Genomic DNA, 18918 nt, shown 5'->3' with positions numbered 1-18918 from the left:
CCATAAATAGTGAAGGAGCCATCATAAGAAAAGAGACTAGGGGTGCCTAGGTGGCTCAGTTGGTTAAGCGTCCGACTTCGTCTCAGTCATGATCTCACGGTTCATGGTTCGAGCCCTGCCTCGGGCTCTGTGCTGACAGCTCAGAGCCTGGAGCCTGCTTCCGATTCTGTCTCTCTCTCTCTCTCTCTCTCTCTCTGCCCTCCGCAACATGTACTTTGTCTCTTTCTCCCTCTCTCTCTCTTTCTCTTTCTCTCTCTCTTAAAAATAAATAAAACATAAAAAGAAAACAAAAGTAAAGAGACTAGGAGGAAAAGAAAAATAACGATCAAGAGGAAAAGGAGAAATATTAAAACATCCAAAAATGTTGGCCCTGCTCTCAAGTAATTTATATTCTCACTAAGGTAACAACGATACCTTAGTAGAATCAATTAAAATATAGTGAGGTAAGACATAATGGTACTCACTCTAAATATTAACAATTTCAGAGAAAGGAAAGAACAAATGAGCTGGAATTTCCAGAAAAGACTTCTTGAAGAAGTTGACCCTAGTCAAGTTGACCCTATAATTTCCATGGGTAAGTGGCAGAATAGTGCTTGCTTTTCTGCATCTTCCACTTCTCTGAGATACAGAATCAAAATATACTGAATTATATCACTCAACTGTTTTGACTTGGTTAAGCCATCCAAAGATTTCTCTTCTTATTTGTAAATGGAAGTATTACCTTGGTGGCATAACTTCCTAGAGAAGGAAGTAGGTTCCTGTTTTCTCAGAATCCCAACAAATGATAGTGTTGGATCCTTTGTGCCTCAGTGTAACAATAATTCTGCGCCTGAATTTTCAGTTCAAAACAGTAATGACTTCAAGTTGAAGGCAAGTGACACCCAGACAAGTTCCCCATGACCTCCAGAGATGAACCTATAGTTTCATTTTAGTATTTTACTTTTCAACAGACGTGTGTGTGATTTTCTGCCACCGTAAACTGAGTTTTTTGTTTCTTTTTTAATTTTATTACTGTGAACTAAGTATTGTCTACCCAGCTTTTCCTTGTTCTGGGAACTGCCCCTGCCTAAGCATATCCACTTGTGACAGGGAGTGATTCTTGGCGGTCTTGTTCCTACAGCATGATCCTGCATCCTGGTTTCAGAGTGATGATTGAGCCAAAGATCCAAGGACGGCATCCATTTCCTTCCTAAGAATTTGAAATAGGGACCCAAAGAGACAATTTCTCTTTTAAGGTCTGTCACCTAACCTACCATACGTTAACGCCATAGCTGTACTTGTCATGTTTTTCACCACATGAACTTGACACTCACAAAGCTGGGAAGAGGGAGATGGACGAAAATACAAGAGCAAATGAGAAACAAAAGAAAGTCCCCTTGTCTTGGGTTCATTTCCTTCTTCAGACTCAACCTCACCTTCCATTGCATTTGCTTAGGTGAGATGCCCCTGCCATTATGCTAATGGACTAAAGGAATTGTTTTTGTTGTTTATGCTATCTTGGATTAGCTTCTCTTGCTTGCAATTAAAAAACAATACAAAACAAAAAATGAATGTCAATGATAAGGCATACAAACTTAAGATTTTTTGCTTGTATATTCCAGCTTACTTCTGATTTGAACAATATATGAAGGTCAGAATTCCAATAAAACTTCTCTGTTGGCACAGTGCAGTGAACCTACAGCAATAGAGAGAGGCTCTCAGATCATCTGGAAGGTATTATGGAATTAAGAGATACCAGGTGTAGTAGAAACGAAGCTTGGACCTATTTAAAAAAAGAACATTGAATCTAAGCTTCTACGGATAGTAACCAACTCATCCTGATTTGCCTGGGACTTTATGGGTTTCAGCATTTAATGTCCCACGTCTCAGAACTCCCAGGATCCCGGGCAAACTGGGACAGTGGTCACCATACTACCAAGATTTGACTAAAACCACATTTCCTTAAAAACAACTACCTGAGTGGCTCAGGCAGTTAAGTGTCTGACTCTTGATTTCAGCTCAGGTCATGATCTCAACAGTTCATGGAATTGAGCCCCAAGTCAGGATCTGTCCTGACAGTGAGAAGCCTGCTTGGGATTCTCTCCCCCTCTCTCTGCCCCTCCTCTGCTTGCATGCACACATGCTGTCTCTCTCCTAAATAAATAAATAAACAAACTTAAAAACATTATCCTTGAAAACAATGGTCATTTCTCCCTCTTCTCTTCAATCTGGTTAGTTGAATTTAGAAGAGATTACTTTGTAGTCGCTCTCTTATTTTTTACGGGCAGGAACTGAGGCTAAGAGAGTGCCTTGCTCAAGATTAGGGAGGAATCATATTCACTTGACTCCCCAGGGTTTTTTTAATGCTATTATAACATGTTACTTGAAACAAATAAAAAAAAAAAAAAAACACTCTCAAATAACTTGAAACCCTTTCTTCAGAACATTTTAAATCTGTTGAGGATAGGAGCTTGAATGTGCAGATTCTTTCAGCCAGCGCAAATGTCAAGACCACGGGCTCCTACAGCGTAAGACCTGTGACCTCGTCTGGGCTCCACTATCTCCGCGTAACCTGGAAAAGTCCCTTACACTCTTACGGTGACTTCCTTCACTAGTGAAATGAGATAAGCATAATCATACTTCATAGGGTTGTTGAGAGGTTTAAAAGTGACTGGGCATGGGAAAAAAATGTTTACCGCAGTCCCTGGCCCCTGTGAGGCACCCAGTTAATGTTCGCTGTTATGCATTATTTCATTCGGTCTGATATTTACCATCACCCTGTGACGTAAGAAGAGCATGACGCTACAACACTGGTCCGCGGTTGAGAAAATCAAGAATTAGGATGAATCGAGGGAACATACCTGGAAAGGGACGACAGCGCCTGTCCTTGAAATCCAGTTCTTCTGACTTCAGGTTCAGGACCTGTTTCTCCACACTTTATGCCCATTTGCATAAAGGCTTAGGAGCCCTACGTGTTTTGTTTGTTTTTATTTTGTAGGAAAATAAGACTTTAGTAATGGCCTTATTCAAATAATGCCAAAGAAATGAAACCAAATGTAAAAAGAAATTCACCCAGTTTTTTTTTTTCATTAGATGCCAAGATCTCTGAAAAGATTCGTAAGATTGAATTTTTCACTTTTTAATCTCTGTTGGGAATTATGAGGAAATAGCTATTGTCACTTCAGTTGCCAGGAATTATTCAAAATGAGTCACCATATGGACATAAAACATTATCTGGGAACCAAAGAATATGCTACTCAGAACAAACAAAGTAAGTCATGATACTACTTATTAAAAACATATTCATTGAATTTATTTAATATAAAACCATACTTTCAAGTGAACAAAATGTATACAAGTAGTGTTTTGAGGAGATAACTGGTATAGGTGTTGAGTGTTCATTATCAGAATTCCACCCACCCCCCCCCCCCAGAAAAGCTCACATTTCAGAAGTCATTTAGAAAAATATAGAGGAAAGATCAAAACAAATTACATGGTAGGAATTCACAAGGGGTTTTGGCTTTGTGATTTGACTGAGTGTATGGAAGAAATCTGATTTATGAATTTACAAGACCCAATCAATAGAGTTTATGCTGCCAGTAAATTTGTTTGTAACAGTTTTAATTGGGTGTTTTTTATCCTTCCATATAGCCCATACCATCTTTGGGACGACCGATATAAATCTTTCCAGCAAAACAGCAAGGTAGAAGTATGCCAATATACAGGACATAGGAAAGCAAATCTTTTTTTCCCCTCACCCTATACAGAAAATAGTTTGCAATCATGTTACGCATACAAAGTAGATTATTTAGTTATGAAATCAGAGTAGTCATAATTCCTTATGAATAGTATGCTAGGAAAAAAACCTCCCTTTTATTTTGGAATAAAAGTTTTTGATATGCACAGCTTTCATGTATTATCTTTTCTATTTCCCTAATCATCATCTACTTTGCCACCAATTTACTGTTTCCATTTGCACCAAAAAAGCACGGAAGACCTTAGTCATTGTGCAAGGACACGGCATTGTATCTTTAGTTCATTTTATTATTTTACAAATTTTATGTTGGGTTAAATCATTTCATTTTTATTTGAAAAAATGTTGTTTCTTATATATATTAACTTTTTAAGTTCACAAATTTTTTTGGTTGCTTGTTTTTAATATCTCCTATGTAGATAGTGCTGTGTTAGGCATCGATAAGAGTGACTCAATCATTGTGTGATGGCATGGCTGGGCAGGTTAGAAGGTCGCATCTGCACATTGAATACTATCCGTAGATCTCTTTAATTTACTATCAGTAAGGGATCAAAGTGGCTTTATTTGCTGTAGATTTCTAATTATCCATACATGATGTTAGCATGACATTTTATTTTATTTTAACTTTACTAATATGGTAAGCAAAAAGTAGTACCGAATTGATGCTTTTTAAAAAAAATTTTTTTTTTCCATGTGCACATGGAACATTCTCCAAGATAGATCATATACTGGGTCACAAAACAGCCCTTTATAAGTTTACAAGAATTGAAATCATACCATGCATACTTTCAGACCACAATGCTATGAAGCTTGAAATCAACCACAGAAAAAAGTCTGGAAAACCTCCAAAAGCATGGAAGTTAAAGAACACCCTACTAACGAATGAGTGGGTCAACCAGGCAATTAGAGAAGAAATTAAAAAATATATGGAAACAAACGAAAATGAAAATACAACAATCCAAACGCTTTGGGACGCAGCAAAGGCAGTCCTGAGAGGAAAATACATTGCAATCCAGGCCTATCTCAAGAAACAAGAAAAATCCCAAATACAAAATCTAACAGCACACCTAAAGGAAATAGAAGCAGAACAGCAAAGGCAGCCTAAACCCAGCAGAAGAAGAGAAATAATAAAGATCAGAGCAGAAATAAACAATATAGAATCTAAAAAAACTGTAGAGCAGATCAACGAAACCAAGAGTTGGTTTTTTGAAAAAATAAACAAAATTGACAAACCTCTAGCCAGGCTTCTCAAAAAGAAAAGGGAGATGACCCAAATAGATAAAATCATGAATGAAAATGGAATTATTACAACCAATCCCTCAGAGATACAAACAATTATCAGGGAATACTATGAAAAATTATATGCCAACAAATTGGACAACCTGGAAGAAATGGACAAATTCCTGAACACCCACACGCTTCCAAAACTCAATCAGGAGGAAATAGAAAGCTTGAACAGACCCATAACCAGCGAAGAAATTGAATCGGTTATCAAAAATCTCCCAACAAATAAGAGTGCAGGACCAGATGGCTTCCCAGGGGAGTTCTACCAGACGTTTAAAGCAGAGATAATACCTATCCTTCTCAAGCTATTCCAAGAAATAGAAAGGGAAGGAAAACTTCCAGACTCATTCTATGAAGCCAGTATTACTTTGATTCCTAAACCAGACAGAGACCCAGTAAAAAAAGAGAACTACAGGCCAATATCCCTGATGAATATGGATGCAAAAATTCTCAATAAGATACTAGCAAATCGAATTCAACGGCATATAAAAAGAATTATTCACCATGATCAAGTGGGATTCATTCCTGGGATGCAGGGCTGGTTCAACATTCGCAAATCAATCAACGTGATACATCACATTAACAAAAAAAAAGAGGAAAACCATATGATCCTGTCAATCGATGCAGAAAAGGCCTTTGACAAAATCCAGCACCCTTTCTTAATAAAAACTCTTGAGAAAGTCGGGATAGAAGGAACATACTTAAAGATCATAAAAGCCATTTATGAAAAGCCCACAGCTAACATCATCCTCAACGGGGAAAAACTGAGAGCTTTTTCCCTGAGATCAGGAACACGACAGGGATGCCCACTCTCACCGCTGTTGTTTAACATAGTGCTGGAAGTTCTAGCAACAGCAATCAGACAACAAAAGGAAATCAAAGGCATCAAAATTGGCAACGATGAAGTCAAGCTTTCGCTCTTTGCAGATGACATGATATTATACATGGAAAATCCGATAGACTCCACCAAAAGTCTGCTAGAACTGATACATGAATTCAGCAAAGTTGCAAGATACAAAATCAATGTACAGAAATCAGTTGCATTCTTATACACTAACAATGAAGCAACAGAAAGACAAATAAAGAAACTGATCCCATTCACAATTGCACCAAGAAGCATCAAATACCTAGGAATAAATCTAACCAAAGATGTAAAGGATCTGTATGCTGAAAACTATAGAAAGCTTATGAAGGTAATTGAAGAAGATTTAAAGAAATGGAAAGACATTCCCTGCTCATGGATTGGAAGAATAAATATTATCAAAATGTCAATACTACCCAAAGCTATCTACACATTCAATGCAATCCCAATCAAAATTGCACCAGCATTCTTCTCGAAACTAGAACAAGCAATCCTAAAATTCATATGGAACCACAAAAGGCCCCGAATAGCCAAAGTAATTTTGAAGAAGAAGACCAAAGCAGGAGGCATCACAATCCCAGACTTTAGCCTCTACTACAAAGCTGTCATCATCAAGACAGCATGGTATTGGCAGAAAAACAGACACATAGACCAATGGAATAGAATAGAAACCCCAGAACTAGACCCACAAATGTATGGCCAACTCATCTTTGACAAAGCGGGAAAGAACATCCAATGGAAAAAAGACAGTCTCTTTAACAAATGGTGCTGGGAGAACTGGACAGCAACATGCAGAAGGTTGAAACTAGACCACTTTCTCACACCATTCACAAAAATAAACTCAAAATGGATAAAGGACCTGAATGTGAGACAGGAAACCATCAAAACCTTAGAGGAGAAAGCAGGAAAAGACCTCTCTGACCTCAGCCGTAGCAATCTCTTACTCGACACATCCCCAAAGGCAAGGGAATTAAAAGCAAAAGTGAATTACTGGGACCTTATGAAGATAAAAAGCTTCTGCACAGCAAAGGAAACAACCAACAAAACTAAAAGGCAACCAACGGAATGGGAAAAGATATTTGCAAATGACACATCGGACAAAGGGCTAGTATCCAAAATCTATAAAGAGCTCACCAAACTCCACACCCGAAAAGCAAATAACCCAGTGAAGAAATGGGCAGAAAACATGAATAGACACTTCTCTAAAGAAGACATCCGGATGGCCAACAGGCACATGAAAAGATGTTCAGCGTCGCTCCTTATCAGGGAAATACAAATCAAAACCACACTCAGGTATCACCTCACGCCAGTCAGAGTGGCCAAAATGAACAAATCAGGAGACTATAGATGCTGGAGAGGATGTGGAGAAACGGGAACCCTCTTGCACTGTTGGTGGGAATGCAAATTGGTGCAGCCGCTCTGGAAAGCAGTGTGGAGGTTCCTCAGAAAATTAAAAATAGACCTACCCTATGACCCAGCAATAGCACTGCTAGGAATTTATCCAAGGGACACAGGAGTACTGATGCATAGGGGCACTTGTACCCCAATGTTCATAGCAGCACTCTCAACAATAGCCAAATTATGGAAAGAGCCTAAATGTCCATCAACTGATGAATGGATAAAGAAATTGTGGTTTATATACACAATGGAGTACTACGTGGCAATGAGAAAAAATGAAATATGGCCTTTTGTAGCAACGTGGATGGAACTGGAGAGTGTGATGCTAAGTGAAATAAGCCATACAGAGAAAGACAGATACCATATGGTTTCACTCTTATGTGGATCCTGAGAAACTTAAGAGAAACCCATGGGGGAGGGGAAAAAAAAAAAAAAAGAGGTTAGAGTGGGAGAGAGCCAAAGCATAAGAGACTGTTGAGAACTGAGAACAAACTAAGGGTTGATGGGGGGTGGGAGGGAGGAGAGGGTGGGTGATGGGTACTGAGGAGGGCACCTTTTGGGATGAGCACTGGGTGTTGTATGGAAACCAATTTGACAATAAATTTCATATATAAAAAAAAAAAAAAAGGACAAAAAAAATTTTTTTAATTGTTTTAAGGTTTATTTATTTTTGAGAGAGAGACAGACAGAAAGAATGCCAGCAGGGGAGGAGCAGAGATGGGAGACACAGAATCCAAAGCAGGCTCCAGGCTCTGAGCTGTCAGCACAGAGCACAACTCGGGGCTCGAACCCACAGACCACGAGATCATGACCTGAGCTGAAGTCAGACGCTTAACCGATGGAGCCACCCAGGCGCCCCTAAAAAAATTGTTTTTTTAACGTTTATTTATTTTTGAGAGAGAGACAGAATGCGAGTCGGGGAGGGGCAGAAAAGGTGGGAGACACAGAATCCGAAGCAGGTTCCAGGCTCTCAGCTGTCAGGACAAAGCCTGTTGCTTCCAAGGCTTGAACTTACAGACTGTAAGGTCATGATCTGAGCCACCCAAGGCACCACTGATGTTTTTTGTTTGTCTGTTTAAGTTTATTTATTTATTTTGAGAAAGACAGAGAGAGCAAGCAGGGGAGGGGCAGGCAGGGAGGGTTAGAGAGAATCCTAAGCAGGCTCTGCACTGACAGCTGCACAGAGCCAGATGTGGTGTTTGAACTCATGAACCATCAGATCACGACCTGAGCCGAAACCAAGAGTCGGAAGCTTAACCGACTGAGCCACACGGCGCCCTGCCCCTGATGTTTTCTTTTTGTTTTTTGAGGTTTTTTGAGCTTTATTGAGGTATAATCGAAAAGATCGCATGTATTTAAAGTATACAGCTGATGAGTTGATATTTGTATACATTATGAAATGATTATGACAAACTAACACACTAGAACCTCACATAGTTAACAATTTTTTGTGTTTGGCAAGGACACTTTAAATTTACTCTCTTAGCAAATTTCAAGTGTACAATACAGTAATATTAACTATAATCACTATATTATACCTTAGATGCGCAGAAATGACTAACCAAAGCTGAAAGTCTATACCCTTGACCAACATGTCCCCATTTTCTCCACCACCCAGCCCCTGGCAACCACTATTCCACTCTACAATTAGATTGTTTTTTGTTTAATTTTATTATGTTAATTTTATATGTTTATTATTCACTTAATGCTCAATAAATTTCAATTAAATCACACTTATTTGTCTCAGACAGGATCTTGTAGTACCTAAACAAAAGAAAACAACAACAACAAAAAACCCTCTTTACCCTCCTATCACGGCTCCAGCTAATTCCGCCTTTTAGTGCTACCTTCCACACTGAAACTTCTCAAAATAAGTTCATTGATATTATCCAGCTCATCTTCCTCAATGCTTGTTCATTCTTAAATATGAAAACTAAGATTTGCCCCCTCGTTACATGAAAATACACTTGTGAAAATCACAAATGATTCCCCTGGTACTGAGTATAATATCCATTTCATCATGTTCAGCTTCCTCTGAGCAATATTTGCAATTTTCCAACATGTAGGTTTTTGAAATTTTTTTTTCCATATTTTATGATATCACACTCTTTTGATTGGCCATCCATCTAACTGGCCACTCCTTCTAGAACTCTTTTGCTTTACTTCTAAGTGTTGGAACATTCCAGGGCTTGACTCAAACCCATGTTCTCTCTTTCTCTCTCTCTCTCTCTCTCTTTCTCTCTCCCTTCTCTCTTTATCTCTACTCTCTCTCTACTTCAGTTTCATGATTTTTAAATAGTCTTTCTGTGTAATAGCTACCAACTTTATATCTCAACCTTAATTTGCTCACTCACCTACAGACTTATATAAAACTATCTGTGGGATATCATTCCTTGAGTATCAAATAGGTATCTCAAACTTAAGATGTCTAAAGTAGCAGCCTGAAAATTTCTTCACATTTCTTTTGTCCCTAAAGTCTTCTCGGTTTCAATTAAAATTCCTAGGAGATATCTAGTGACTCAGACCAAATCCTAGGAACACCTTTAATTCATGCCCATATACATTCCCACATCCAAGCCATCAGCTAGTTACCTCCAGCCTCCAAATTATGTCCTAAATAGATTGTACTGCAACCATCTCTCATAAGGACTAACTGATAACTTTGTTTTCATTCTTTCTATGTACCTTTCACTTTCTGTGTAGTAACTAAAGTGATCCTTTAAAATGTAAGTGAAATAAAATTGTTCCTTACTTTAAATACTCCTTAGCTTGACTTTCTTTATCAAAATGTTAATGATGACTTAATTCTCTGAACTTATCTGGCATCATTATGCCCAGACTCACTACACTATAATTATGCTGTTTTTTTCTTCCACAAAGTAGCTTCATTAAAGTTTCCCCAAGCAAACAACTCTAGTCTTTGTACTTTAATCATTTCAAAAATGACCCTTTGAACATCGGCTTCTGGTAATGGCATGGTTTGTACTAGACTAATTATTCTACAATTAACAATTTTAAATTCTGGAACAATATTTTTAAAAACATATTTGAAGCAGTTAGAGAGAAGCCAAAAGCAGACAGAAACTGGAGGGAGTCAATACTTACGGGAAATGCATTGGATGGGATTTGTGTTATGCAGCTTTTCACCAGATGGCACTCTCCCATAGATACTATGCTAGGTGGCTGAAGTTCAAGCAGAAAGCCATGGCCTTACTAGCCTGAGAAGTCAGTGGATAAATTTTGTGGTTACCAGAGTGCACAAAAAGAAGAACAAGAAGAAGAAGGAGAAGAAGAAGAAGAAGAAGAAGAAGAAGAAGAAGAAGAAGAAGATTCTAGAAAACCAAGAGATATTGTATGAACCTCCAAAATCTATACATAAATCCTGACCTGATGCTGCACTGACCCCTGAACTTCATGCCCAGAGTTTCAATGGGAAGCAACTATTGGAAAGAATATAACACAAATTTCAGCCTCCCCTCTCCTGAAGAGACGTCATTTGGAACGTGTTTCCAGACAGGCTAACTGCCATCTAGGACAAAAATTAATAATTTTCAGAAGATCGCAAAATCCATAGTTCCTACCAATATTCATCTCAATGTCTACAATACAATCTAAAATGACTAGGGGCGCCTGGGTGGCGCAGTTGGTTAAGCGTCCGACTTCAGCCAGGTCACGATCTCGCGGTCCGTGAGTTCGAGCCCCGCGTCGGGCTCTGGGCTGATGGCTCGGAGCCTGGAGCCTGTTTCCGATTCTGTGTCTCCCTCTCTCTCTGCCCCTCCCCCGTTCATGCTCTGTCTCTCTCTGTCCCAAAATAAATAAAAAACGTTGAAAAAAAAATTTTTTAATGACTAGAAAAAAATATGACCTGTAGTTAAAAAGAAAACAACAATTAGAGATCAACACTGAAATTACTTAAATAGTGGAATTATTTATACAGTCTTGAAAAAATATTCAAAGACAGTAAAAAATATATATAGTCCTAATGAATGACCAAATGCTAAATCTCAATGACAATAAGGCAACATAATATAAATAAACACAGTAAATGCTGCACAATATGTACAATGTAAAATGTAAAGATATATATCATATCTGAAAAAAACATTATTAGATGGGCTTAACCAAAGACTGAAGATAACCAAAGTAAGCATCACTAACTTAAAATTAAATCAACAGAAGTTATCCAAAATGAAGAGAAGGGGTAAAAGAAAGCAAAGCCAAACAAGGTCTTGGTGACCTGTGGACAGTATCAGAACATATAAATATGTGTAATTGGAGTCTGAAGTAAATTAAGGAAATAAAATGCTCCATGTAGAAAATCACAGTGAATCAAGAAAAGAAGGAAGGAAGGAAGGAAGAAAGAAAGAAAGAAAGAAAGAAAGAAAGAAAGAAAGAAAACTTCAACCGAAATATCTCATACCTTACACACAAAATTTACTCTAAGTGGATCATAGGTGTGAATAGAAAATATAAAACCACAAAACTTTTGGGTAAAAAAATGAAAATATCTTCATGACATGGGATTAGACACATGAATCTTAGATCTATAACCAAAAGTTCAACCCGCAAAATGAAAAAGAAAAGAAAAAAATAATAAAATGGCTTATTAAAAAAAAAAAGTCTGCTCTGTGAAACACATTATTGAGAAAATGAAAATACAAGCTACAGACTGAAAATATTTGCAAACTATAAATCATTTAAGGACACCTCCGAAAACCATATAAAGCACTCTCAAAATAAGAAAGCATACAATATAATTTTTAAATGAGCAAAAGTCTTGAACAGATACCTTATCTAAGATTATAGGGATGGCTAGTGAGCACATGTAAAGTTGTTCAACATCATTAACTATTAATGTTAATAGTAAATAGATGTGCTAATTAGAACCCCCAGATGATAAAATTATACACATATTAGGTTGGTTCATCTGGATAATACCAAAGTATTGCTTGATAATATCAAGATGAGGATACAGAGGATACTAGAATGCTTATACATTGTTGGCCAACCAGCAATGATACCACTCCCCTAGAGCTAGTCTGGCAGTGTTTTATACAGTTAGAGACACCCTTACAAGATCACTGTTCTTGGGTGTTTAGAGAAATGAAAACATGTTCACACAAAAATGGGCACATAAAATTTTAACAGCCATGCTATTTATAATCATCCCAAGCTGGAAACAACCCAAATGGGTTGAATGGGGGAAAAACATGTGGTAAAGTCATATGTGGAATGCTATTCATTTATAGAAAGGGATAAGGTATTGATACATCTCAAAGGCATTATGCTAGGTGAAAAAGACCAATCCCAAAAGGTCATATCTGTTTTATCATTTATAAGTTTATTTGTATGACATTCTCAAAGAACACAGAAGTATAGAAAGAGGCTTAAGGGTAGACACATGGAGGGAAATGTCACTATACCTAAGTAGCATGAAGGAGCTTTTGACGGTGATGTAAGAGTTTTGTCTCCGATTGTGGTGGTTATACAAATCTATGCATGTATTAAAACTCATACAATTCTACATCAGAAAAAAAAGACCATTTTAAAGTATGACAATTTAAAAGTAAAATTTAAAAAAAAGGAGGTGCCAGACCCCATCTCCTTAGGAATTTGTAATTTTTGAATAGTCATGTTACTAGAAAAAAAGAAAACACTGCACACAATTCTTATGAAGTTATAAAATAGGCCTCAAAATATCTAAAAACATGACCTAAACAATGATAGATGCTCACTTGCCTAACATTCCCTTGTTTCAAAAAAACAGTCTTATTTTATTTTGTTTCAAACCATATCTTAAACAAACCTCCTAATATTAATTGTCTATTTCCCCAGGAAGGCTGAGACCACAACATATGAACATTGCCTCAAATCGTTTAAGCCCCTTCTGTTTTACTTTGCCAGAATTTCATAGTGCAGAAAGACCATTACTGATCCTGGTTATATTAGCTGTCATGGTACAAAGTCCTAGACAAGTTTCACTAATATTTGATTGTTGATACAAAAAACTTCCTGGACTGTTTAACAAAATACAGACTCAGTTACAAAGCCAATAGGAGATCCTTGGGAATTTTAAACGAGGATGTGCCTGTTTCATAAAATGAGGCTGATTCTGTGAATAATATTATTAAAGGTCAGTGCCACAGCTGTGCATTTGATGAGCAGCTGTATGAGCTACCAAGAACAATGGGCTATCTGATTGGCACCGGACTTGGCCGTGCCAGCAGTTAGGGTGGAAGGATTTTGAACGGATTTAGAACAAGTAGCTACTGGGCCCGGCTGCGGACACCCTAACTGTTGGAGAGTCTAAAGCAAGAGGAACAACTTTTGAGAATAATATAGACATCCTTTGGAGACCAGGGTTGAATTGAAGAAAGAAGAACAGAGAATGTTTCTAGAGGCAACACATACGATCTTTGCAAAAACAGTAACCGAACTTAAATTTTTTAGGTTTAAGAATATCAAAGTGGAATGTTTTTGACAGCATTTATTGAAATGGTGGAAAAATTCACACAATCCCACTTTCAACTGGCAAGGTGACACTTCAATCCTATTTACTTAGATCTCGAATTTATCTTAGATTTTTATGAGCCCAGGGTAACATGTAAAATTTCTTCTCAGGAGTATGATTGGAAAATAAAGGAACATATGATGTGTTGTTCAAGTAAAACAAGTGAATCAGCAGCCTAAAAAGCACGTGTGTGGTTCTTATTTATAAATAGCTTTTTTTTAGTCGCATTTGTCATTATTTGTAAGACCACCGTGTGTGTATGTGTAATAATTTTAGCATTGTTCTTTAAATATATACAATACCAAATATGGAAAAAACCCTCTCACTGAGATGTTTCAATGCCAAAACTTACTGTTTCATCTTGCCTTGATTATAGACAGCTTTCCTTTTCTACAATTGTTTCTGTCAATTACATCACCACCATCTTTTTGCCTTTTTTAAAACCCATTTAACCCTTGTCATTATAACAGACACCTTTGCACTTGAACTGTACCATTGGTTCTTTTGGCTGGCTTACCTTACAGATTTTTGACATTCCAGCCTTTATAACTGCTTAAGCCAATTCCTTAAAATAAATCTCTGTCTGTCTCTTTGTCTCTCTATCTGTACACACACACACACACACACACACACCCTAATTGTTCCATTTCTCTGGAGAACGTTGACCAAAACAGTTACCATTCTGTAAGAGATTGACTATGAATGTAGAAGAATGATCAACAAAATTAGGCAGCCCTGCCCAAACAAGTTTGTTCTGAAAGATGTTAGATTCTATGGACAATGTGATTGAATATCTAACACCTTGAGTTTACCCATAAGCACCTACCAGTAGTATGAGAACTTTAGATGGAACAGTCTTGGTGTAAACTTTCTTCACTAAATTCGAATTAAAGTGAATGAAAATACATATGTTTGACATCCAAACAATAGTAATCTGTATTTTTGAAGGTAGAATGCAGATAAATTTTCTTTATAACAGTATCTCTTGCACCAAAACATTAATTCTTTTTCACTGCTCCTTATGTCTGTTAAATAGCAAAACTCGCTTAATTCACTTACTATTGTTTCATATTTAGGCAAAAACCAAATGGCTCAATCTTCTTTCTTCCACTGTGTATCATTCCATTAAATGAAAACGTGTGTCCAACTGCAGAAACCAAGCATTGAGAATGTTTGTTTTCTGAAAGCCCTTCAGGACGTTGAGAAGGGAGAGTTACGGCCAATCATACTTACAGATACATGCTTTGGTCTTTTAGTCATCGCAAACCTTCTAGATTTCTCTTCTTTCCTTCCTCCTCACCTCCTCACACTCACACACACATACCCTCTAAATCATCTCCAGGACATTTTATGTCTCCAGATCATCTAAAAAGTGGGTAATAAGGCTGAACTTTACTTCTGCAGCCCAAATATCGCTTCAGCTGGCAAAACAAAAGGAGGGTCCTGCCAGCCATAATCTTTACTAAGGCAAAAAGGATTTTATATCTTTATAACTTAATTTTCAGGTATAAAACATAAACTTCCTAATCATTTGGTGAGTTTCCTGTGTTTTTTTTTTTTTCCTCTGGCCCTCTTCATTGAATGCCTGTATATTTCTGCTGGCTTCCCCAAGTTTTCTTAGCTTTCATAGCAACTGATTATTTCTTGGGCCATATGATTTTTATACTTCAGAAATGTCTATTTTCTTCATTAGCATTTTATTATGTGCAGTCTGACAATTAATGTTACAGTAGTCAATGATCGGATTTTTTCCACTACCTACGTTGTCAGCATGTTTAATCTTTTATACTTTGCAGTTATTCACACGTTTATTCTTTATAGAAATGGATAATATGCTACATTGTTTATTTCTGCCTCTTAAATCATTACAGCCTAATGCACTGGTGAGTAAAGCTTTCTTTTCAGCTTCTTAGGAGATTATTCTAAACACCGTTGGCTCCTGACCATCCTCCACTGTGAAGATTCGAACAAGAAGAAGACAGTCTCAGCCTGCAAGTGGAGTTCTCAGAGGCACAGGGCATTGGCATCTGTTGGGGACACAGACCATAAGCTAGAAATATGTCTGCTGGAGCTAAACTGGACAAGAATAGGAGTCAACTTTTAAGTTGGCTGATCATTACGATAAAAGAACTGACTTATATTTTTATTCTTTTGAGAAGAAGAATGAGCTGGGATCCTGGCCCACTTATCCTGAATGATTACATAATGCGCAGTTATCAGTGGTAATAGAGAATGAAGATGAAGAAATTCTCAGGAAATCTCTCTGCCTCATTTTAGGCATAATTTAAATGTCAATGATAAGAAATATTTAATCTAGTTTTACTAAAGTCTTTTCTTTGGAACATTAATTCTGTTTTATGTCCTGAAAAAAAAAAGAAAAGAAGAAGGAAAAAAACTCTCTAGAGAAATAAGTTTGGGAAATGCTGGGTTCAACAGAGTTTAAAACAGTTTCTTTATTGTAGGACAGCTAGAAGCCTTTAATACCCTAGTGTGCATTGTGAATTTCTAAGAAGGGGGATATGATATGCAACATTTCTCCAATGTATTGGGTTTAAACACCTTTTTTTTCCCCAAGAAGATTCTCAGAGAAGAATTTTATAGATGATACATTGATAAATGGTGCTTAAATCAGAATTGGTAATAGATAGAAAGTTTCTATGATTGCATGAAGTCTTCTTTATCTTCCTTGATAAACCTGCCTAAAGAGCAAAATTCCTAAGGGCAAGTAAACATATGGGAGGAGAAATCAAAAGTTCTGGGTAATCAGTCTGCAAATGCTTCAGAGTGAACCATACTTTTAGTAATAATTGGTCTCCAGATTGTTCTGCAAATATGCAGTCTACAGGAAATGTAAATCAGCTCATGCCCCTACCAAACACCTTTTTAAAAGTAAACTGCTACATTTCTTAAGCAGTAATACTTTCTTCTGTCTCTCCAAGCTAAGGGTGCCTTCCACCAGCATCCAGTCTGCTAGTGGCTGGGAAGGGGTCCAGCAGAACCATGGGTGAGCACTTCCTTACTCAAAGCGAGTGATCACATTGATTAGTAGCTGCTCTGTAGGAGCTGGGAGACAGATGCCTTGTTCTAATTACAGTTTTAGCACCTTCCACTCCATATTTCCCTGCTGCTGAGGGTGCTGTGAAGTCTTTGCAGATGCTTATCATTATCAGTTAAACTCCATTTTGAATACAAAGTAGTATTATTACCTCACAGGAACTCAAAGTACAGCATAAATTCACATGGTGCAGTCACAGATCTCACCTGAGTAATACAAAGGAGACTATTTGTTAGTCCCTTGTTGATGCAGAGACATTGAAGCCTCTGTTGGCTTCATTTACCTCATACGGCATCATGATGAGGACAAGGATCACACTTGAGATCCTTCCTAGCATCTACATTCAGTGATCATGAGAAGGTAGAGGGATCAATGAGACAGGCTGAGTAGAGAGCTCTGATCAGGGACCTAGAGTAAGCCCTTGCATTTCACGCAGAAAGCTCTTCTCAGTGGGCTTCCGCTGGACCTCTTGTCTGGCTTTACAGTTTCATGTTTCCCTTTCACTTCTTGTGAATGCTGGTGTTCTTTTTCTAACTCAATCACTCTTTCCCCCCTAAACACTTTCCACTGCAACTCTAATCCACTCCTGTAGCTCTAGCTGTCAACTCTAATTGGAGAGCTTACAAAATTGTGCCTAAACCCCTGGCTTCACTCATGAACTACAAAGTCGTATTTTTATCTTCTTGGTGAACATCTTCACATGGATATTCAACTGATGACTCAGATCAGTACATTAAAAAAAAAAATGTTTCCATCTCCACTCTCCTAAGCTCATCTTTTAAAGAAAAAGTCTTTATGTATTTCATGTATTTGTCCTGGACTAAAGATTATAAAGTAGACCACTTATTCAACAAATATTTATTGACAGCCAATTAAAGAGAAGAAATTGCCCTAGAGGTGGGAACATATCAGTGACAAAAACAGGAAAACAATCTCATCTCTCCTGAGCTTGTATTCTACTGGATTATGCCAGAAAATAAGCAAGTCAAGCATATACCATGTCCTAATGTAATAAAGTTAAGGGAAAAAATTAAGCAAATGAAAAGACTCAAAGGTGAGCAAATGTTTGATATGTTTTACAAATAGCAAAGAAACCTAATGGGACTGAAGCAGAATGAACCAGGAGAATACATTAGTTCAAAGATACAGTGGGATTAGATGACGCGTTACGGTTGTTCTCAATTCAGGTGGTCCTTTAGACTTACTTAAGAAGATATTTTTTTTTAATATTCACTAAGACTTGTTAATTTAGGATCTCTGACTACGAGGCCCAGATAACTGGCCTTTTAATCTTTCAAGGTGATTTTAATACATATCCTGTGTCAAGAACCACTAAAATGTGGGCTTGTTGTCTGCTATAATGGCTTAATCTACTCTAGCTGAGCTAAAATGGTACGATCCTACTTTCATTTTTAAGAGATAACTGTCAGATTCATGGAAAACAAACTGTGGGTAACAGTGCCAAGGGCGTAAGTGGGGAGACAACTTGTGGGCTTTGACAATAATTCAGGTGAGAGGAGACGGTGGAGATATGTCCTTGAGTAGAAGCAAGGGAAGGAGATCTGATGCATAAGAGAAGGGTCTGAACTTTTCTAAGATCAACAGTTTTCCAAGAAATACAGGGATAAGGACAGACAGTGGGATTACATGGAAGGTTTTTCTGATTGTGTACCACTAAATTTTGGAGTGTTTCTAAGTTCCCTTCTTTCATGATGTAGCTCCTAGGTTAAGAAAAGTCTTGCCTTCCAAGATGGCTTTCAAATGCTTCCAGGTTAGATGGATATACTTTTTAATATTGTGACATCTTGCTTTTTTAGTGCCAAAGTAACTTAATTCTCCTTCCACTTGCTAAGTCATCCATATGTCTCATAATTTGGCAATTTGCTAACAATTATCCTTCAAAAATAGATGATACATTGTGAGAAATAACATCCTGTGTGAGTTTACCATGAGAAAACCATGAGTCAGATTTAATGAGTTTTCTCTCCCAGCCCAAGGGCCCTCACAAACATTCTGTCCCTTAATTCCCCAGTGCCCATTTTTCCAAGAGAGTTTTATCATCTGATTCCAACGCA

The 18918-nt window shown here is 37.5% G+C and overlaps 1 protein-coding gene across 1 annotated transcript in view; it reads right to left on the bottom strand.

Annotated features, from left to right (window-relative positions):
• LOC112866564 (uncharacterized) overlaps positions 1-18918 on the bottom strand; it is a 118841-nt gene that overhangs the window by 66730 nt on the left and 33193 nt on the right. The window contains exon 3 of the mRNA XM_086715220.1: positions 13456-13583. Coding sequence (XP_086571346.1) covers positions 13456-13583 — 128 coding nt within the window. The remainder of the gene's footprint in view (positions 1-13455; positions 13584-18918) is intronic.

The sequence above is a fragment of the Puma concolor genome, chromosome C1 (assembly GCF_028749965.1).
Source record: "Puma concolor isolate L17-30 chromosome C1, mPumCon1.1.hap2, whole genome shotgun sequence".
NCBI classification, from domain to species: domain Eukaryota; kingdom Metazoa; phylum Chordata; class Mammalia; order Carnivora; family Felidae; genus Puma; species Puma concolor.
The sequence above is the reverse complement of the archived record's forward strand: the minus strand, read 5'-3'. Positions and strand labels throughout refer to the sequence as shown.